Source organism: Carassius auratus, chromosome 44, assembly GCF_003368295.1.
Source record: "Carassius auratus strain Wakin chromosome 44, ASM336829v1, whole genome shotgun sequence".
NCBI lineage: Eukaryota > Metazoa > Chordata > Actinopteri > Cypriniformes > Cyprinidae > Carassius > Carassius auratus.
The window spans coordinates 60,569-83,648 of NC_039286.1; the positions used below are offsets into that span (position 1 = coordinate 60,569).

A 23,080-nucleotide genomic window follows, 5' to 3' on the forward strand; every position below is an offset into this window, starting at 1 on the left:
TTTAAACGTGCACTCGGTTCAACGTTGAACTTTAACCTTTTGTCTCATAAGCAGTTTTATTAAAACGCACTCAATTCAAAATTATAATATTTTTAGAAACGACATATTCTAAGTAAATGAGTTTTAATGATATTTGGAAAGAGATTATATAAAAAATAATTTAAAACAATCCGAACGCGTCGCAGTTTGACCTTTGACGTCATAGATTCGAACCCACATGGTCGCAGTTTCAGCATGCGTCCATCGCACAGCGGCACCATGAGTAAAGTAAAGAATAAGAAAAGAAATTTAGAGGAGAATGAAGAGGAACAGGTATGATTTGATACTATACTGATATAACGCTGTTTCGAAGCAGTTAAGAGGCACTTTATACATAACGCGTTATTTAATAACACGCGTGATTATGTAGCGCGAGGTTTACTTGAGGTGTTCTCACATGATGAGATTGAGATTAATAATAAAAAAAAAGGATGTGTTTACATATATATTATTTATTGAATGAGTGTTAATAGACTGTAAGTAGACACTTTCACTTAACCTGGTTATTTGTCTACGATATTATTAGTCAAATGTTTGGAAACACATGGCCAGGTATATACTTTTATTTCATAAAAAACATGTAATTTAGGGGTGTCCAAACAAACCTAACTCTTACTCCAACCTCAATCAAACACACAAGAACCAGCTTATCAAGGTCATACTAGGTATACTTCAAACTTCCAGGCAGGTGTGTTGAGGCAAGTAAAACTAAACTCTGCAGGACAGTGGCCCTCCAGGACTGTGTTTGGTGACCCCCGTAGTAGACAAATATTAATTGTGTATGAAAAGCATTATGAAAGCAGAATTTGTTTTAAATATGTGTTTGTTTATCATGCAGTTATTAGTGTGTTGTGTTTGTTTTGATGCATTTGTGATGTTCTTTCTTTCTCAGCTGCCCATCTTTGATAAGGATGAGGGTAAAGATGGTCATCTAGATGATGGGGATGAAGATCAGGCTGATCTGTCAGACAGCGAAGAGAGCGTCTTCTCTGGGCTCGAAGAATCAGGCAGTGACAGTGATGATGAGGAGGAGGAGGAAGATGATGATGAGGAGGACGGTTCTGAAGAAAAGAGCTCAGATGTAGAGGAAGATAAAGCAGCCGACAGTGATGGAGACGATCAGCCGTCAGCCAAAGAAGTCATCGAAACTAAGGTGCTGTGAACCTGCATGTTGACAGTTTTTGGTGGAAATTTATACTGTGGAATTTAAAGATGCCTTTTAAGTGGTGAAATTTATATTGTTCAGGAGTGATGGGATAGATTTATATCACACAACTACGAGGCACATTTTGTAACTAAAGCAAAGTCTGAGGTGTGGAAAAGTTTTGAACATGTGCATAATGAGAATAATGAGCCAGTGCATTATGTGAAATGCAAAAAAACACAGCGTTGAGGCCGGATTGTGGAGTGAAGTGGCGAAGCAAATTCCGCAGAGCCTTTATCTCAGTTTCGTTATTGCCAAATGGCCATCTTAATTTTGAATTTGTCTTAATTTAATTGGTTTAGAAAGACTCATTTTTATTGGTGTGTTGGCCTATTTGTTGGCTAAGTGTATGCCTATGCCTATTTAGAGAGCTGAGATGTTATGATGTTACAGAGGATTTATTTTATTTCTTTGTTCCAACTTCCAAGTGGCCTATAGTCTACGTTAGTCATGAATAAATTCTATTAAAACATGTATAAATTACTCATTCTTGACAAAAGGCAAAAGAGCTTTGTGCGTTTGAATAATGATGGGCTGTAAATGGGTTGGGGCTTTTAAAAAGCTGTCAATCAAAAGCCATAATTTTTACCGCAGGAACTTTACCCAGTAACTAGGGACTTTGGCCTGGTACTCGGTGTGTTTCCACCGCAGGAACCAGGAACTAAATAAAGTTCCGGGTAAAAAAATGCCCCTCAGAAAGTCCCTGCTGGCGAGGTAGTACTTTTTCAAAGTTCCGGAACTTTCGGGGGCGGGACTTGGGCGCTAAACATCCTGATTGGTTGAGTTCACGCAGCATTGGTTGAGTTCAACCACCATTTATTCAGATCAACATTTTCAAAATATTACTGTAATTGTGTCAGGAAATGTATTTTTGAAAGTATTTCGGGTGAGAATGTAGTTGTTTAAAACTCAAATCTGTGGTTTATTTATAAAGTCAGCGCCTATTTAAAAATGTGTTTCGCCGATTTCAGAGACAGGCAGCTCCATGCGATCAGCGGGAGCTCAGTGCTAATGTATCCGCCAAGAAGCAGCCTCACCTCGGCTAGACCTTCTGATGTGTGCCGCTGGCTCTGATGTCTCTTTAGTGGTTAAACATAAAATATAATTCAGCTGCGGGGTAAATCTAACAGGTTTTCTTTCTTTAGAATTCGGAAAGTCCAATTTTACACGCCTATAAGACCCAGTGATGCTTATGCTGCGTTCACACCAAACACAAATAGAGCGCCTGGCGTGAATTATTTCAATGTTAAGTCAATGTAAAGACTCGTTTACACGCGTCTGGAGGTCTCGCTGCGCGGTAGATGCGAATTCGTCTCTTTCACGCATCTAGTTACAGGAGATTCTGAGTTATGAAAAGGACCATTGCAAGCTGACAGTTACCGGCTTTTGTGGTGGAAAATTGGCAGTAATACCCCCACCTTGCGCAACTGTACCTGAGTGTCCCTGGGACATCAGTGCGGTCGGAGTGCGTCTTCTCAACAGCTGGACATACAGTGAATAAAAAACGCTCTGCTTTGGACCCCGAAAATGTTGATCGATGGCCCTAGCCTTTTTACGCATTTCATTATGCCTGTCTAGTGCCACCTATCCTTAGTGTCGGTTACGTTTAGAGCTGCAACTAACGACTATTTTTTTCTGTCGACTAATCTAACGATTATTTTTTTGATTAGTCGACTAATCTAACGATTATTTTTATTACAATAAATAATTAATCTAATGTTCTTTTTTTTTATTAGCTAATGAATCCTTTGGATAACTTTACCAAAAAATATAAGTACAACTTCTAATATAATATTTCAACCTTTATTCATTTTCAACTTATGTGGTTGAAGTTTTTAACAGTATAAAATAAATAAGAGGCAAAGAAAATTATTTTACTATGGTAAATATGAGCTTATGATAGCATTTATAATTAAACCACAGTAGCCATAAATTTACAGTTGTCTGAGACGTCATGAAATGTTCTTTAGCATCACAAACCATAAAATGTAGTCAGGGTTCTGCTATGGTTTAGCATGGTTTCCAGAGATCTGGAGCTGATTCGGGGTAGCTCGGTGGTTTGTGACTGTTGTCTCGCGGCGCGCTGTCTTTTAAGGGGCCGTTCACATATCACGTCTTTTGCGCGCTCAAGTTCGTTATTTCCAATGTAGGCGCGCGATAAGCTCGCTCATAATGGAAGCGATTCGGTCGTGACGCGCTCGTTTTTCCAGGCGCGTCCGCACCGCATCGAGTTAAAAACATCTCAACTTTTCAGAATGCCGCAAGTGCAAGAATATCAGACCTGAACCAGGAAGTTGGTCACCAGATCACACGGTAACCAGTTAAACCGTAACACCGGAGAGCGGCAAGATGTTTTCTTCTGAGGTGCTCGCGCATCGCAGTTGTGCTGCCGTTGTTCACCATATCGGTTGTACAAAGGGAACAAAGGGCCATTTTATTTGTCCTGTGTTTAAAGTATTCACATACTTTTGATAACAATGGTCTCTGTTTTTGTTATAGAATGAAACTTTCTCCATTCCCAGTATGCCATTACGGGAGATGTAAACAAACAGTGTGACGCATCGACGCATTTCACGCACGTCGATTTATTTTTGTAATCGACATAATCGATGACGTCGACGCGTTGTTGCAGCACTAGTTACGTTCAATAAAAAAAACACACGTGGCCTGTTCTCAAGTCCATTTAAAGTTTCATTTTTTGAACAGTTGTTTGAAATGGATTGAATCATTATTTAAAATAATCTTGGAGATTTTTGAATCATCTAAATCATAAATGCAGCCGGGTTGAAGCCTGCAGTGATGTTTTTCTTTTGTTATGGCAGCCATCCCATCTGCATATATATTTTTTCGAGAATGTTGCACTCCTGTTGCTGTTTGTTATTGTGCACAAAACGTGATGCCAATAAATAAGAAATATTGCTGACTTGTGCGTTTCCGTTGAAAAAGGAAACGCCTTTTTTTTTTTTGACATGGAAAATCGATTTTACAATCGATTCAATGAACACTTATGTCTTAAAAATCAAAAATGATTTTTTCACAGAAGTCCCTAGCGTACTATGTAATGTGAAACCACGCAGACCTTCATCACCAGTCTATTTGACTAATCTTCCCAGTACTTTTGACTGCGGTGGAAACGCAGAAAGCAACGGGTCTGGGGGGAAAAAAGTTCCTGCTACAAATGTTCCGGGTAATTTCGGTGGAAACGCGGCAAAAATGTACTTCTGTTGGGCTCTTTTAACTTTTAAGGCCCGATTACAGCTCTAGTTCAGAATAATCTGGTCCATATTAATCACACATGAGACTTCTAGACTATAAACATCTGTCTTATATTTATTCTTTAGCACATAGCTATACATTGATGCCATTAGAAAATTGATCACAGTTGGTGATATGCATGAAAGTTTGAGAACCTCTGCTTTTCAGTGTTATATACTGTGCTTGCAGCTCATTGGCCTGTACAGATGTGATTTCCATTTGAACTCCATTTGTTATTGCCAAATGTATTGCATTTAGCTGACTCTGTCATATTGAGTGTCACATTTCCAGGCAGTGTTTTGGAATATACTGATTCCAAAGAGAATTTGGAAACTTCAGCCAGACGAATGTCTGCATGTCATCCCATTTTGTAACATCAAAGCAGCTTGCTTTTACTTAAAAGAACAACACTAGTATTTGCATTTATTCTTTTAACAGATGATTTTATCTGGATATCTAAAGCAATTAATTGTAATGAGACATTAGCATGAGAAGTGCTAAAAATAAAAAATTCTGACATTTTCTGGAACAGGGATTCTCACCCCTTTTGACCCCATTGTCCAAAAAAATTGCAATTAATTATTTGCAAATTGCATTTTCTGCACCGTGAAATATTTAAAAGATTGATGAACAAATGAAGAATATTCATTATAAACATTTTCAATTATTTTCAAGGTTTGAAAATCACACTTTTAAAATTAACTCAAAGTAAGACATAAGCATAAACTAAACAAAAGAAAACAAAGTAAGAAAAATGTGTTGATTTTTAGCTGTTTTAGATTATTCAAAAGTTGATTTGTGCACATAATAAACTTGAACTGTAGTATGTGTATATATAGTTTAATTTATACTAAATATTTATTGTTTCATATTAACTATTATTTACTACTTGTATATTATTTTTTTATTTTATAGGATTATACAAATGTAAAAAAAAAAATGCTGTTTTATGAAACTTGTGTCTTATTTTCAATCATTTATGCCATTTTGGCCCCCTTGAAAATAGTGTAAGCATAGAGAATAAAATATACATATATATAGAGAGAGAGAGAGAGAGAATTTAGGGAGTTTCAATACCATTCAAGTACTGAAGTGCTAATAGAATAGATTTCTAAAATGTTTCTAAAAATATATTAAAAATATTGAACAAAAAACAGTTTGTTGGTTTGAAATGATGAAACAGTAGATATATTCCTCTGAAAATGAACACCAATGTTGTGTAATTTTGTAAATGTGAAATGTTAGTAGATTAAAAGTAAAGGCACCTTTAAGAAAAGATCCTGTTGCATTTGAGCAGAGATGCTGACACTCGATTGATGTTTTATTGTCTAATGCAGTGACATTCAGATGTTTTTAGCCTGTGACCTAATTGTCCAAATACTTTTTGGCTACTACATCATTTCATTTCCACTTCAGTGCCATGAGTGAGAAAAGATGCTGTCTCTGGACTTCTCTCTAGCGTCCCCCAAAGGCAGATCACTGGTAATGTGAGTGCCACTGGCTGCATCTCACCTTATCTGCTCCACAAACCTGCTGCTGCTTCTGTATTAATGGATGTCTGAGGGAAGGAAGTCAATTGTCAAACCGTCATTCTGTGTGAGTCGATTTGTACTCGTATACAGAGAAACCAGTGATCGTTGTAAATGGCAGACATCACTGCAGTCAAATAATGCCTCACTCCCCTAGAGAACAGAAACACATGAGTTTCACATTGTTTAATTGTATAACTAACACATTTTGCAGCTATGTATGCCTCAGTGTCAACATATTGCAACATAAGTTTTGTAAATAATTTTTTACAGTTAGTTTTTTTTATTTTTTTATTTTGAAATCTACCAACAGTCTTGTCATCAGCATTTTCTTTTTTCTTTTCTTTTTTTCATGTTTTGGTGAATTGGTAAATGTTAAGTGGGCTGCTGATAAGAACTGGCCTGATTTGTGTGCTAGTGTAGCATTAGGCGCTTTACATCAGAGCTGAATCGTATGAGCAGCACCTTCAGAGTGAGGCTCAGTCCGGGCCAAAGTGTTGCGCTCCCGCGGATGTGTCTGACTCACCGCGGGACACGATCAAATTCACAGCTTTGAAATCTCTCTGTCTGGCGTTACAGCGGAGACCGTGGGACGTATTGTTCCCGTCTCAACTTTATAATCCGCCCCCCTTAATTTCCCCCCTGTGCTCTTTTGTTGCGGGTCTTCTGAAAGCGACTGAGTGATGCACACCAGGCAGAAGTTAACGCGGCTGCTAGAGACGTTATGATTCCCGGGAGAAGTCCCGCCGCCCTTGCAGCAGTGTGTTTGATCCAGCGGCAGCCGCGCTCGCGCCGTGGTGAGTGGGTGGGAGATGACATCGGGACGGGGGCGGAAGAGACCGGAGGGGCTCGTCTTACCTTGAAACTTTCTCTCTCGCTATAACGCACGCCTACGCGTGACGCGCGCTCCAGACACGGCTGGTCCGCTTCCATCTCTACATGTGACCTGCTCCTCTGAGGTCTTGCGAGGGCCAGATGGAGGGTTCCGGATCCTGAGGTTTTTAATTGAGAGGCCACGGTCTTAATCAAGTATTAGCGTGAATGTTGATGAGTGGCGTCGGATTGCTCCATCCGCAGCTCACTCAATAACTCAACCGCAGTTCAGAGGAAACAAGCGGAATAATGAGCGACTTGAGGCTTTCGGAGCGGAACCGGGACGGTCCGCCAACAGACATTAAAAACACGTTATTGTGCAAACATACGTGGAGTGTGTGTGCGATTTAAAAAGTCGTGCTCCAAAAGCCTGTCAGTGCTTTCATTTCTTCTAATTCGCATATTGGAGACTCGAACGCGTTTGTTTGCAGCATCTTCAGTCCATGGCCAGACCTCGTGAAGAACTCGTTTTTAATGTGAATCCACACCGCGTGAGCTCTTCTGTCCTGTCTGGTCAAATCATCTGTCAAATGACCATTTCTCTGCCCCCACATCCTTCTTTTACAACCGGACTTTAACGAGTGTGTTCGGATCCTTGACTGTCTGGTTAGCTGTGAGATCGCATCCGAGAGCATTGGCAGATTAGACCTGGGTTATATAGCTAAATCATTTTCTAATTTGATCACTTTTTGCTTTTATCTCTTCTTGTAATAGTTCTGATTCTGACATTTTATTTGTAGCTAGTTTATATTTGTTGTAAGATTCAGAATCAATTTTTTTTCACAGTTTAATTAAATCAAGACATGTAAGTGTTTATATATACATTTTTAATGTATATGCACAAACTCAGTACAAAAACATTTAGTTTAAGCATTTTAATAGCCTACTACACCTTTGTGAGAGGTTTTTTATGTTATGTTTTTGTTCTCACCGGGCTGCTTTTATTTGATCAAAAATACAGTAAAAACTGTAATATTGTGAAATTTAAAATAATTTTCATTTTGAATATATTTTAAAATAATTTATTCCTGTGATGGTAAAGCTGAATTATCAGTACCAGTAATTACTCACTTCAGTCAGTGTCATTTTAATACGCTCCATTGATGATCAAGAAACAATTATTATGATTATTAATTATAAACCATTATTTTTAGGGTTCTTTGAGAAATTCATAACAGCATTTATTTGAAATAGAAATCTTTGTGACAGAAATGTCTTTATTGTCGCTTTTGACCAATGTAATCCACACTTGCTTAATAAAAGTATAAATTTCATTCAAAAAAACTTGCTAATGATAGTGGTTTATATATGCAATATAACAAAGTGATAAATGATAATAACCTATATATTCTTAGTAAACCAGCCATATATGTTTAAAAAAAAAAAATTCCATAAACTGTTTTTTGAGTTTAGCAAATTAATAATCGAATTGGATTCATAGATCAACAGACAGTTTGAATTGATTCACTGTTGTTTGTTATAATCAATGACACTTCAAATATCTGTTTTAATGTTTTTATACTTACAAATTGCAAAGCAAGGAAGAATCAACTAGAATAATGAGAGAAACGTGACAGGTCCTCATGATACTCACAATTTTGTATTTGGAAGCAAATGCTTTGTAAATGGATTTGATATGGCTGCTCATCCGAACAGGTCACGTCCTGATTTGGCCTGCGGTTTAATGACTCCGAGCAACCGGTGTCATACCCCCAACCCTTCTTTTCCAAAACTCTGTTTCAGCTTGTTTTTAGATCTTCAGCACTAGCGGAAAAATTGTCCGTCCCTCGAGCTGCACGAGGCACTCCGGAACACGGGGCTCGAGCGTCTTGATGTGGATTTAACTGGGCTTGAGGGAGGAAGTGTTTCACTTAGCTCTGCAGTCCAAGAGATAGCGGGACGTTAAGGAGCTGTAAATCAGTGCAGGTTGCTCACCTGCCCCATCTCGGGCTCGTGGGAGACGCGGCGGCTCAAAGCTGTTCTTCCTCTCGACCCTGTTAGGAGGTTTTCAGTCTGTTTGGCCTTGTCGTGACTGATGGGCTGTGGTAAATAACAGGCGGTACTGTGAGCTTTCATCCCCACTGTCCTGGCGTCTCGGGCAGGATGTGAGGTTCTGGTGACTGCTTCTCAACGGCACACGTGTAAATCACGCCGAAGAAGTTCGTGCGCGAAATGAGATAAATTGTATACCTGAAACATGTAGACTCTCATGCTGCCATAAAAAGACGGGGTCTGGAAAACTCTGTACTGAAGTATGTTTTTCTACAACAGCATTAAATAACTGGCTGCATGTACTTGCGTGCTGAAAAATTGATTGAAAACGCAAATTGAAAACTGTTCACATTTCATTTTAGTTAATTTTGCAGGAATAGAATTTGATAAGCCTTTATATGCAAAAGTTTTGCATAGTTACATTTATTTTTGAGTTAGTTTTAGTTCTTTGTGTACATTTAAGTCAAACTACATAAAAAAAGACAAATGTTGCTTTGGCAAGTTGCTGAAATAAGCTTGTTTTTCACATTTATTTCCATTAGCATTTATTTTACTTCATGTAACAGATTTTTTAAAATGGTTTTAGTTAGCTATAATAACCCTGGTACATACTAGTTGCATACCATTACTATGCTAATAACAAGTACTTGTTACATTACAATATGACTTAATTTCATTAGTTTCATTAGTTATGCAAGGTATATACTAGTCACAGAACAATGTAAATAATGCAAATTGTAATTATTATGGTGTACTGCAAACTTTTTGTTTTTAATAATTCAAATGTTAAGTTTGTTTTTAATTCAAGTTTTTCTTGCTTAATTTTTGTTGTTAATATTTTAATGAAAATTAATGTAATTTTTATTTTATTAATCTGCATAAAGTACAACACACACCAATTTAGTATATAAACAGATTAATTTTTAGATTTGAAACTGAGAACCTTTTTTTCACATTATAAATGTGAATTTAATTGGTATTGAAAAAAAGCCTTGGTTGGACAAAATAATAAAATATATTTTTTGCGGTCATTTGTAATATAAATTTGCATAATACAATTCTTATTGTATTCAAATCTGCATAAAGTACAACAAATACTATTATTTAGTGTATAAATGCATGAATTTAGACAATTAACACTAATAAATAAGTAATTTTTTTCACATTACAAATGTCAGTTTAACTGGTATGGGAAACAATTTAACAATTTAACAATTAAACAATTTAAGAAATGTAAAAAAAAAAAAAAAAAAAAAAAAAGCTTTATTGGGATTGGATTGAAAATGGGATTCACTCAAAAAATCTTTTGAGGCTTTATTTTTCTTAGAGTGCATTTAATACAGTTTATAGAAAATATTTGTCCATGTTTGAATACATAATCTAAGATTTCGATCACAGCTAATTTTGTTGTTTTTTTTTTCTACAGACCGATGGGCAACATTCAAAGGAAAAAAAGAAAAAGAAGAAATCTGCAGGAAAGGAGGGAGGAGAGGAAAGTGTTGCGTCCGACAGAGACAGCGGCCTCCAGATTTCCTCTCAGGTGGACGAGTATGAGCACGACACTTCTGATGAGGAGGTAAGAATCTGTTCATCGTCCAGACCAGGACAAGCTCAACATCTCAAAACTCGGAGTCCGATTTTGTTTGAAAGCTGTTTTTCCATGGCTGGGAGGGATTTAAAGACAATACTGACTTTTAAAATGTACTTTGGTAAATGTAGTTTTCCTCAAAATATCATAGTTACAATGCTACAGAAACTACAAAACGGTGCTAATGTGATATCGGCCACCACTGCCATAACACAGTTTCTGAAAGTTTCTTCCATTGTTTGAAGGAGCCGGAAGAAAGTGTGAGACCATTTTGAAAAAATTTATCCATTTCTTCTTGACAAAGAAATTAGCAAGGTTTTTGGATTTTAAATATGGAATATTTCAGATTCTGCACTTTAAGTAAAAATGATTTCCAATTGTGGTTTTGTTGATGTCTGCTCCAGTAGCGCTGTAAATAAATGTCAATTCAGGTGTTTCACTCAAATTTTCATGCAACTTCTAACATCACTTCAGTTTGATCACAAATCACAAATCAGTTTGAAAAGAATAGTTCACTACTGGTCTCAGACTGTTGGATGTTCGATGTGTCTCTTCATTTCAGGTCACTGAAATATCCATGGAAATATTTTTTTGTGCTCAACTCTTATTTCCATTCACTTCCAGTTTCCAGTTGAGCGAGCCTGAATATCACCATTGTGTCCAGGTGTTGGCGCACCTGCATCTGTTACGATATGTCCTTTGCATGCCGTCCTCCTATCATTTGTTTCCAGATGGCCATTTGACTTTCAACTCTTTTGACTTTTATTTGGATGCATAACAAACGCATAATTTGACTACTTAAGGGAATTTTGGGCTCTTTATGAACAAACTATGTGAAATACCATCTTCATTTCACAAAAAACTAAAATGGCAGGAATGCATAGTTTCACATTTAGTGCACTTTCTTAGTTTGAGTCAGTTTTATTCAGGTTGCTTAGGCTACGTTCACACTGCAGGCAAATGTGACCCAAATCAGATTTATTTTGCTCACATGCGACCCAGATCCTTTTTTGTCATGACAGTATGAACCACACAAACTGCATGGAATCTGATCTTTTCCATTCTGATTTGTGCCACTTCAATATGTGCCACTAAGTCCGATCCATGTCAGATGTTTTGCGATGTGACCGCAGTGTGAACGGTCATGTCGGATTTCATGCGGCTTTTACGTCACTGTAGTCTAGATCGACATCCGTCATAATTCTGAGCTGACGGGAGACACTTCAAAGATTTTACATATCCAAAGTTATCAAGACAGTAGCGAAAGGTAATCAGTGGAAGTATGATGTGTCAGAACTTGTGTGTATTACAGTGACAACTCTACAAACAAATCATGAGGGATCTGCAAACCCTGTTTGTATCGTTCTTTTGTACATCCTGGTCAGTTCAGAACCATGATCTGTTCACACTGGAAATCCGATATTGGCCACAACAGCAATGTGAAAAGCTATAAAAAAGAATTGGATTTGAGCACTAAGGTTTGCAGTGTGAACGTAGCTTTAGTCTAGGTAATGACAGCTGAGGCTAAAGTCACACTTTAGTGTACCTTTAGAGCAGTGGTTCCCAACCATGTTCCTGGAGGCCCCCCAATACTGAACATTTTGCATCTCTCCTTTGTCAGACACACCCAATTCAGATCTTGGAGTCTCTACTAATGAGCTGATAATCTGAATCAGGTGTATTTCATTAAGGTGACGTGTAAAACGTGCAGTGTTGGGGGGGCTCCAGGAACATGGTTGGGAACCACTGCTTTAGAGGAATGGTTCACCCAAAAAGGACAAATTTAATTTTTTTTTGCCTTAGGCCGTCCAAGATGTAGATTAGTTTGTTTCTTCATCAAAAGATATTTGGAGAAATTTAGCATGCATCGCTTGATCATCAGTGGATCCTCTGCAGTGAATGGGTGCCGTCAGAATGAGAGTCCAAACAGCTGATAAAAACATCACACCCATTCACTGCAGATGATCCACAGATGATCAAGCGATGCAATGCTACATTTCTCCAAATCTGTTCTGATGAAGAAACAAACTAGTCTACATCTTGGATGGTTTGAGGGTGAGTCAATTTTCAACAAATTTTCATTTTTGGGTCAACTATTCCTTTCAAGGAGTAATAATGGAAATCCATTATTGATGTTTGTTGAATGACATGACACTTAATAACTTCTGAATGACAAGAAGACTAAAGATGATTTAAGTGAATCTTAATATAGCGGTGGCTTTTTCTGCTTCGTTTGCACAGACATGATTACTTCATTGTTCCGTAGAGGGTAATATGGTTAGTTGTGTAATGTTTCATGTAAAGGAAAAAGATTCTTGTCCTGTTCCTCAGGCTGGAAGTGTCTGAACCGCAGTACTTGATACTGTTCCCTTACCCCTGTCAGACGTTACCACATTTCTGTAATGTCTCTGTTGGCTTTTTTGAGGGGAGGCCGTGATGCACTCCTGCAGTAAGGAGCTCTGTAACATCTCATATTTACTTGTAGGACCATTAAAGAATTCCTCCTCAGCTCTTTAATTTACATGCTCCATTGAACACCGCTGAACCCTGGCACAATGCGGTCTGGATAATTTGCCAGGCCATGCAACCTAAACACAGCAGCCATCCAAAACTGTTCTTGGCAATCTGCTACCGACCAGGAATGTTTTGCAGAAGTGTTATTGTTCTTGGGTAGCTCCCCGATTTCAGAGTGACTTTTTAATACCCCTTCGTAGTCATTCAGAACACATCAGGAACACTGACTACCATCATTTAGTTGGTAAAAAGGGTTATCGTAAAAGAGCAAAAAAAAAAAGGTGGATTGCTCATAGGAGTCGATTTCAGCAGTGATTTGTCTATTGAACTCAATGCATTTGTTACAAAAGTGTGTGTGTTTTTTTTTAAATGAATTTAGAGATGTAACTTCTTGGAGAGAGTTTTGCTATGCTGTAATGTAGTTTTTACAGTTTTAAGTTTTCATATTTTAATGAAAGTGTCAATATTTTGACATGCAATATTCAGTTATTTTAGTCCAATTTATTCCATTCAGTTTAAATAAGTATAATTCATAATAATGTTAAAAATGACAAATGCAGTAATGTCAATATTTTGATGTAAATGTTTTTTAAATTTAGTCAGTATTTTATGTTATGTATTCATTTTACTTATGTATTCATCTATTTTATTGCCTTAGACATTGAAAATAAGTTCAGTATCAGCATATTTTGATGTAAATTTCCAGTAAATTTTCAGTATTTTGTTCATTTTAGTTTTAACACATATTTTCTCTTGACTTTTTGTGATCAACAAAAATAGCATTTGCAAGATTACAAAGTGTATGAAATAAAAAAACATTATCACACTCTAACATACTGTACGTTTAACCAAATATTGTAATGTTTTTATCTAAAAACATTTAACAATAATTAAATATTAATTTATCTTTTTTTTCTTGATTTTAAATTATACACTTAGTTGAATATTGAATATTGCAGTGTTTATTTTATTCACTGGTGTTGTATAAATTGCCGTTGAATTATTAGCATTCTAAAACATAAACATGCTGTTTGCACTGTAAAATATACTGTATAATGTGTGTGTGTATGTGTATGTGTGTGTATATATATATATATATATATATATATATATATATATATAAAGCTGGATGAATCAAACTAGTCAACCATATGAAACAATAGAAACTAGTCTTCAGTCTTCAACAGCCGATTAGACAACTATTCTAGCATCCTGGACCTTTTCCTTATCCCACTGGAATAGATAAAGTCCCGCCGTACATTCACTATTGAATGTTAAATGCATTGCTAATAGTGTTTCCGGTCATCTACAGGTGGCTCCTCGCTTATAACCTGCGGTCTTTCAGTTGTCTCATATGGAGATGAGAAGGTGTGAATCTCATTAGCTTGTCAGTCTTGTCTTTTACTTCTCGTGCCGTAGGCCTGATCTCTGCGGTGTTGTCAGACGTCTCTGCGTGCGCCGTGCAGATCTGCGGTGGTCTCATGGACATTTGGCGTGCGCTAAATTAGCCCCCCTTGTCGGGAGACGGCAGATTGGGTTGCCTCTCCGTCCCTTCGCAGCTCTCAGCACAAGCGGTCTACAAATAAAACTCCAGACTTCTAAATCCCCTGTTTTTCATCCTCATGTCCCCCTTTGTAATAAAGGGCTATTTCCTGTTAGCCGAGTGAAGAGGGAATACACAAGAGTGCAGCGTCTGTCCGAGACAGAGCCGGCAGGAAGGGGCTTTTCCCCCGCAATGGCTTTTCCATGTGCTCTTCAAGATGAATGAAGACACATTGTGGAATTAAGGGGGAAAGGGGCTCTGGCTCCCGGCCGCAGCTTCAGCTTCCTGCCGCCAAGCAGCTACCGCTCTCGAAGACTGAGACCTGCACAGTAGCCTCCAAAGATGTGTTTGTTTTTAGTGTTCAACAGGAGGTAAAGCGGGTACTTTTATAAGAAAGTTGTGATAAAACCAGATAGACCTACGTGGTGATGTCATTTAACCTGATGACCTTTTATTTTTGGTGCTCTTGGATGGACAAGAAGTGAAATCAACACGTGACCAGATTGATTCCAGTAGTATTTAGAAGCTTTAAGATTAGAGCTCAAACTTTGACTGTCTGTTTCTATCTATCGTTCTATCTATCTATTGTTCTGTCATTCTATCTATCTATCGTTCTGTCATTCTATCTATCGTTCTATCTATCATTCTATGCGTCTAATAATAAACTAAAATTAGTTATGTGAATATCTAATATCTAGTTTTAGTTCTACTTTAAGTTTAATTTCAAGTTGCAGTTCTTCGCCCAGTTTTCCACTTTTTAAATTAAAAATTAAGCCATTCTTAGTTAAATTCTGAATGACACGCAGTCCTGGTTTTAATGTTTTCGTAGTGTTATTTTTACTTTTCAGAAAGTCATTCTGCTATCTGCCCATAGGGGGTGCAGTTTCTGCTATCTGCTTGGCAGTCACACGGCTAAAATCTTATTTCCAGTGTGCCGTTAAGCCATGGATGGGTGATTCTCTTTTGAGGTTTTTCAGAAGAGCTCTCTCTCTGGGCTCTAACGTAAAGCTCTAGTGACAGGTAGCGGATCGAGGTCAGGTCTGTTAATCACATCGACTGACTGATTCCAGATTCCGGTCCAGTGACCCACTGAGGAGCTGTCATAAGTGGAGGAAACTTTACATCCTTTGCAGTCTTCGTAGAATCAGGCACGTTCCAAAACTTTCGCTGACCTCAGTGGTTGCATGGCAGCTGTTTTGTTTTAATTGGGAGGTTTTATTTAGAGCCAGATATTTGCATATGTGGTTGGGCTTATAATGCAAGAGTCTGGCTATAGCTAAAGGACATGGGTGAGCATTCGATGGATCTAGTTAGCGATTTCCTCCAGTCCCAAATGATGTCAGAGTAATTAAACTTTGAGGAGGTTTTGCGGTGTAGAGAGTTTCTTCAGGTGGTCAAATCTCACTCAGGACGGTAAGGGCTGGCTTTGTCATTTCCGCCCAGAGATTTAAGAAAGATTTCGGCCCACGCCGTCTGAAGAAAAGAGCCCTGTTTGCTTTCCCATACAAAATAAAACAAACACAACCTGTAATACCGACTGGTCAGGTGTCCAGATTGCTCCAGAGTTAAGAGGTAACCCAGCCTTCCCCTCCGGGGATCTGTGCCACCCACTCCTTGGAAATATGAAATCTGTCAAAACCAAGACGTGGTGCATATGTCTCGGGGTGAATTTTATTTGTGTTGCTCTCTAAATTTTGGTAATCCCAAAGTTTAATTTCATGATTGGGCCATTTCCAAATGCCGGACTGATGAGTTCCAGATGGGATCTCAAATGATTGCGGTCAATCTTACGGCAAGGAAAAAAAGCTTGAATTTTAGCAGTTCTGGGCTTTTAAAGGCTAATTTGGGGAAGGGACCCTAAAGCTGTGATATATAACTGTTTTTTTGTTTTGTTTTTGACTCCAGGTTAACTGTGCTTGTCTGTATAGGGGTGTACAATTTGGCCAAAATGATGCAATATGATGCATTTCCAAGTGAAAATTAAGTTGACCCAAACTCAGAGAGAATGCAGAGATGGAGTTTGTGTGGAGCAACAAACTGAGCCACCGAAAACACTGGTGCATGTTAAGCTGCTCATGTGTAAATGAACACAGTGCCATTCTTCACTCTGAAACACACAGTGCGTACATTTAATTAAAATGCAGCCTTTGCAATTTGAAAATCCCACTGAAACACATTTCAGTTTTATTTCAGTTAATCATGCAGACCTAGAAGAAACCCCATTTACCTCCCCCTTCATGACTAGGATTGGCAGCATTTCTATGTCGCTACATGTAAAAGTTGCTGCAAAGCATTGATATGACCTAGTGTTCCTTAGCTGTCCACCTTTACCAGTGTTATTTTCTTTTCCTTTGTCTTTCCATTGGAGGCTCCCATTTTGATAGGCATTGAAAGGTTTCAAGACTCTCAGTGGAGGAGGAGATTTTTATTACCAGCCATCAATAGCACTTTCCCATTGTCTCTGAATACCTGAATATCAGTTCCACTCAGCTTGTAAGTACATTTGGAGAGCAGTGACCATCTACAAAGCACCAAGATTGAAATGGTTGAAAAGGTCCTGGATACGCAAAGCTAATCAAAGCAGTCAACGTGCTTTTCCTGGACAACGTTTCTTTTAAAAAATTCGGCATCCCAAGCGGACGTCTGGGATGGTCCTGGCTCTCTGTTCAAGCAGCAAATTCACATCAATTTATGAAACGGGAACCGGGGGGTCGTATCCATTCACCCTTGGCAGCCCAGCACCAGTTGAGACCTGAACTCACCTCCACCTTTGACCCTAAAGGTTCTGCAGAGCGTTCAGCACCTCCCACTGCTCCTAAGTCACAGTCTGCTTGCCAAGTGAAATGATATCCCTGCTTGGTCAATATTCCATCATTCACTTTCTTTGCTTCGTCACTAAACCAGCTTAAAAAAAAATGAACCTGCATTGCAAAGACTACTTAACACTGAAATCCCTGGAAAAAAATGTTTGCATATGTTTTTGTTCAGTTTCATTTGAAACGTCAGGCTTTTATGGCTCATGTAGCATGAATAGAATATGAAGAAGCATGGTATGAAGCTCATATTCTATTTGAATTGCTCTGTAGTTTCAAAACCTAATACAATGCAATGGTGATTGAGAGCGAAACACATGAATGTTCCTCAAAAGCCTGATGTATGATATTAGATACTAGGGCTGCCCCTTTCTGAAAGATTTCTCTCATACACTCTGAACATCAGTCAGTCAAGCATTATAATATGATATTATGTTAGTCAAGCATTATTTAATGGTAGAACTTTAGTCATTAGAAATAAAACTTGGTAACCGTGTATGAATGCATATTTGTCATTTTAACTGAACTTTGGACTGGTGCTGGTGTTTAAGATAATTTGAGTCATTCAGTGTTTCTGTAAAAAAAAAAAAAAAAAGGGAAATAACTACCATAATACTGATTAAATAATAATACTTAGACTAATAACAATATAAAACACGCTTAGGATTAATGAGCTGCTGGGTTCATGAATATTAATCACATTGCCTGCATTCGCTGGAACTGATTTGCTGAAATCAAAAAAGGGACTTAATAGATGAGCGACAGCCAATGAGATTGCCTTTCGTGCATTAGTTCCACCTACTACTGGAGAAACCGTCATATCTTATGTTTGTTCTTAAAAGCTGCAGAGTTCTTAGCCTCCAACTCACACATTAAAGCTGTGTAATAATCAATTAAGCCATTAGACGACTAATTGAACATTTTATATTGTTATTATCAGCCGTTAACGAACCGTTAGTTACAGACACAGACCATTTTTCTTTCTGTAACTAAATGATTATTTATGACCATAAAAACATTTTAGTCTACTAAGCCTCTTCTCATCGATTAACATTTAGTCAACTATTAAGGGATCAGCCCTATTAGACACTTACAATTTAACAAGATGTTTCTAAGAAATGGTATAGGGATAATCAAGTAAATTTGTTGATTCTGTCCAGGAAGTGCTAGTATTGAAATATTTCAAACAATAAAACCATTATTGTTATGTTTACTTAGTAAAAACCAGTAAAGCAAAAAAAAAAAAAAAAAGACACTTTCTTGCTAAAAATAAAAGTATAAACTGTCAATCAGACAAGGTGTGTAGTAGATTACTGAAAAACCTGTTGTGCTCAAAGTTTTGGTTATGTAGAGTTCCTTAAAAAATGTGTGTATCAAATATGATCCAGTAGGCTTTATACAGTTAAAATTAAGTCCTAGAGGTTTCTAGCCACCATTTCCACCAAAACCGTAGACCTTTGACCCCTTCCAGTAACTGTACCTTGTTGGCCCGAGGTGTTTTCTTGCACCATAGTTGTATTGTGTTCTCGAGTTCTTGTTAAAAGCACCATCTACGCCTGTTCTTCATGTATTTTCTATGCTTCTCTTTGTCTTTCCCCCCAGCACGCCATTCGCTTGAGCATTTCAGGGAAGAGAATGATTAATATGTTTTTTGCTTCGGCAGACACGGGCATGGATTTTTACGAAAGCGTCTGTGCTATTAAAACACAAAGAGCGGTTTTGTTCTCCCGGATCTGTTGGATCGAGCCGCTCTTTAGATTTATCAAATTAGACTCAAGTGAATGTGGGTGGTGTTCTGTTGCACATGCAGCAAGGTAAGGGGGGTGGGGGGGGCTTAAGGGCTGTATCCCATTGGGAGCCATTGGTCCCCACACAGACCTCACACCCACGCCGTACCTTCCAGATCAGAGTCAGGCCAATAATTCCTCCCTCTGGCAGGAGTCAAGCAAACGTGTAAGCTATTTGGAGCCGTAAACTGAACGAATGTATTCCTGTGTGTTTTTCAGAGGGGAGACGCGGCTAGAGCAGAGGATTGTGCAATATCTTAGGTTTTATCCTAGATATCCAATTCCCAATTTTCAAACAATTTCATTAAGTTTCTAAAAAAAAAAAAAAAAAGACACAAAAATGTAAACCGAACTCATCAAATGAATGCTCGCAATTTAAAATGTTTAATTAAATCAATACATTTTTGACTCCATTTATTTGTTGTAATGTGTACCTGAATAATTTTTATATAGAACAGGAAGTGATAGGAATATTAAAATGTGATTAAAGAAAACTTGCATAAGCACCAGAGCTAAATAAGTTTGTAAACGTGCTTATTACATGTTGTGATTAACTTTGTTTTTTCTTGAAGCTGCTAGTTTAATGTTGTTTTTATCTTAGCAATAAAAAGCTAAACTTAAAGAAAATGAAGTTGTAAATAAGAGATCTTTTTTCAAAATTGACTTCAGAATTTACTTGCTGTTTCTGTAATTGTATGTGCATTTTACTGACAGTTTATGAATGAAAAACCTACACCAAATTTAAGTCTAAAAAGCTGTTTTTATCAAAATGTTTGAGAAATTTTAGGCCCAAATCATGGCAGAGCAATAGTGCTGCAACGACGCGTCAACGTCATCGATTACGTCGACTATAAAAATACGTCGACGTGCGTGAAATGCGTCGACGCATCACACTGTTTGTTTACATCTTGCAATTCTGGGAATTGAGAAAGTGGCATTCTATCACAAAAACAGAGACCACTGTTATCAAAAGTATGGGAATACTTTAAACAGAGGACATATAAAATGTTCCCTTTGCAAAACCGATATGGTGTACCACGGCAGCACAACTGCGATGCGCAAGCACCTCAGAGGAAAACATCTTGGCGCTCTCCGGTGTTACGGTTTAACTGGTTACCGTGTGATCTGGTCACCAACTTCCTGGTTCAGGTCTGATATTCTTGCGCTTGCGGCATTCTGAAAAGTTGAGATGTTTTTAACTCGATGCGGTGCTTATCGCTCGTCTACATTGGAAAGAACGAACTTGAGCGCTCAAAAGACGTGATATGTGAACGGCCCCTTAAAAGACAGCGCGCCGCGAGACAACAGTCTCGACAACAGTCACAAACCACCGAGCTACCCCGAATCAGCTCCAGATCTCTGGAAACCATACTAAACCATAGCTGAACCCTGATTACATTTTATGGTTTGTGTACATTTTATGACGTCTCAGACAACTGTAAATTTATGGCTACTGTGGTTTAATTATAAACGCTATCATAAACTCATATTTACCATAGTAAAATAATTTTCTTTGCCACTTATTATTTTATACTGTAAAAACTTCAACCACATTAGTTGAAAATGAATAAAGGTTGAAATATTATATTAGAAGTTATCCAAAGGATTCATTAGCTAATTAAAAAAAAAAACATTGGATTAATTATTTATTTTAATAAAAATAATCGTTATATTAGTCGACTAATCGAAAAAATTATCGTTAGATTAGTCGACAGAAAAAATAATCATTAGTTGCAGCTCTACAGAGCAACCATTTGAGGAGAACTCATTGATACCAGTTAAATTAAATCTGTTCATCATATATCAAGTCTCTTCAGGAAATTTGAACTAAACGGCTCAATTCATCTGGATTTCATGAAAAATTATCTTAATTTGTGTTCTGAAGATGAACAAAAGTCTTGCATATTTGGAATGGCGTGAGGGTGAGGAAATGATGGCAATTTTCATCTTTGGGTGAACTATCCCTTTAAGGTCACAGTCTTATACATTGTACATTGTACACGTCTTTGTCATTTCCTCAGTTTTTAACTGATTTTTTTTTTTTACTGCCACAGTGACACGAGAATGCCAGTTAAGTATTTGCAAATGCACCATTTGCGTAGAGTAAACTACAGTGTTGTGAATTGTCAGAGAATAGACGAAAATGATATTGATCAGCAAACACTCAGCACTCGTCCAGGCTTTTGTCCAAAGACCCTGGGATGGATTGAAAAGTCTTGGTTGTCGTCTAAGGATAAAGTGATTTCCAAACTCTTCCTGTCTGAGAACACAAAGGTCTTCTTTCAGCCCAGCGCACTCCGCTGAAATCAATAGGCTGATAAAATTGACAGATCGCCGGTAAATTATGCGGAATCTTGGCTTGACACACCATTGTCAGCAGGAAATCTCTTTTTAATAGTCTATTTAAGGAGAAGCGGGGATGTGTTTTTCTTAGTCAGGGGGGAATGTTGATCCAGAGGGCCGGGGGTGGGGGGACAGACAGGGAGGAGGTACTCTGGTAAATCGCGTGCTGGTCAGACAGAGCAAACGGGACCCCAGGCTGCGGTCCGTTGGACTCTTGCAGGTGTGTGGAGGTGGGGGGGTAGGCGTTTTTTTTTTTTCATCGAGAGCAGCCAAAGAAGCCACCTGTCGTTCCACAGTTTTTAGGACTTCCTTTTCATCCGGTCTTCAGCACAACTCCCAGTTGGGCCAGCATGCATCCTGCCAGAAGGCCTGATTGAAACCAACTGCCAGCGGGGGCTGCCTCAGGAACACAAGGCGAGGACATGAGTGGAGATATGGAGAATGGCGTGCACTGGCTGTTTACCTCAAATACAGGAAGGAGATGATCCTCAAAATCCCACAACTCCCCCATCCTAAAACCTAGTTAGCTCCCTATTGTGTACTTCCTACACCCGGACAGCATCCTAAACGAAACATCGTAAGTGATTGATTTGGAGTGCTCAACGTAGGCAGAACCTTCTGTTACATACAAATAGTGATTCACACAAAAGAAATTGAATCAAAATATTTCTTTCTAAAGTTACTTTCTGTGGTGTTTATTCAGTGCAGTGAATTCAGCCAGAATTCATGTGCAATGATTTAGCGATTAATCAATCAGCATTTCATGTAATTAAAACTATTTAAAATAGCTTTACAGCCCTATATTTTATGTTCAGTTTGTGGAAAAAAGTTCAGTTAGAAGGTAACACCCAGCTTCATTTAGACGTTAGAAGCTCAGATATGAAGGCCTGTGAAAAGGTTCATATGGAATCATACAGTTGAGTTTGTGGAAAAAACATTTATAGTGCTTAAATGCCTTAATTCTACGTGGCATTGATTCAACAAGGTGCTGAAAGCATTCTTTAGAAATGTTGGCCCATATTGATAGGATAGCATCTTGCAGTTGATGGAGATTTGTGGGATGAACATCCAGGGCATGAAGCTCCCGTTCCACCACATCCCAAAGATGCTCTATTGGGTTGAGATCTGGTGAATCATTGTCATGTTCAAGAAACCAGTCTGAGATGATTTTAGCTTTGTGACATGGTGCATTATCCTGCTGGAAGTAGCCATCAGAGGATGGGAACATGGTGGTCATAAAGGGATGGACATGGTCAGAAACAATGCTCAGGTGGGCTGTGGCATTTAAACGATGCCCAATTGGCACTAAGGGGCCTAAAGTGTGCCAAGAAAACATCCCCCACACCATTACACCACCACCACCAGCCTGCACAGTGGTAACAAGGCATAATGGATCCATGTTCTCATTCGGTTTACGCCAAATTCTGACTCTACCATCTGAATGTCTCAACAGAAAATTGAGACTCATCAGACCAGGCAACATTTTTCCAGTCTTCAACCGTCCGATTTTGGTGAGCTTGTGCCAACTGTAGCCTCTTTTCCTATTTGTAGTGGAGATGAGTGGTACCCGGTGGGTTCTTCCGCTGTTGTAGCCCATCCA

The 23,080-nt window shown here is 38.2% G+C and overlaps 1 protein-coding gene across 1 annotated transcript in view; it reads left to right on the forward strand.

Annotated features, from left to right (window-relative positions):
• The first annotated feature begins 156 nt into the window (after positions 1-156).
• The window catches only part of LOC113062032 (ribosome biogenesis protein bop1), a 72,503-nt gene continuing 49,579 nt past the window's right edge, over positions 157-23,080 (forward strand). The window contains exons 1-3 of the mRNA XM_026231534.1: positions 157-312; positions 932-1,192; positions 10,319-10,468. Of these exons, the coding sequence (XP_026087319.1) occupies positions 235-312; positions 932-1,192; positions 10,319-10,468 (489 nt within the window). The 5' untranslated portion in view covers positions 157-234. The remainder of the gene's footprint in view (positions 313-931; positions 1,193-10,318; positions 10,469-23,080) is intronic.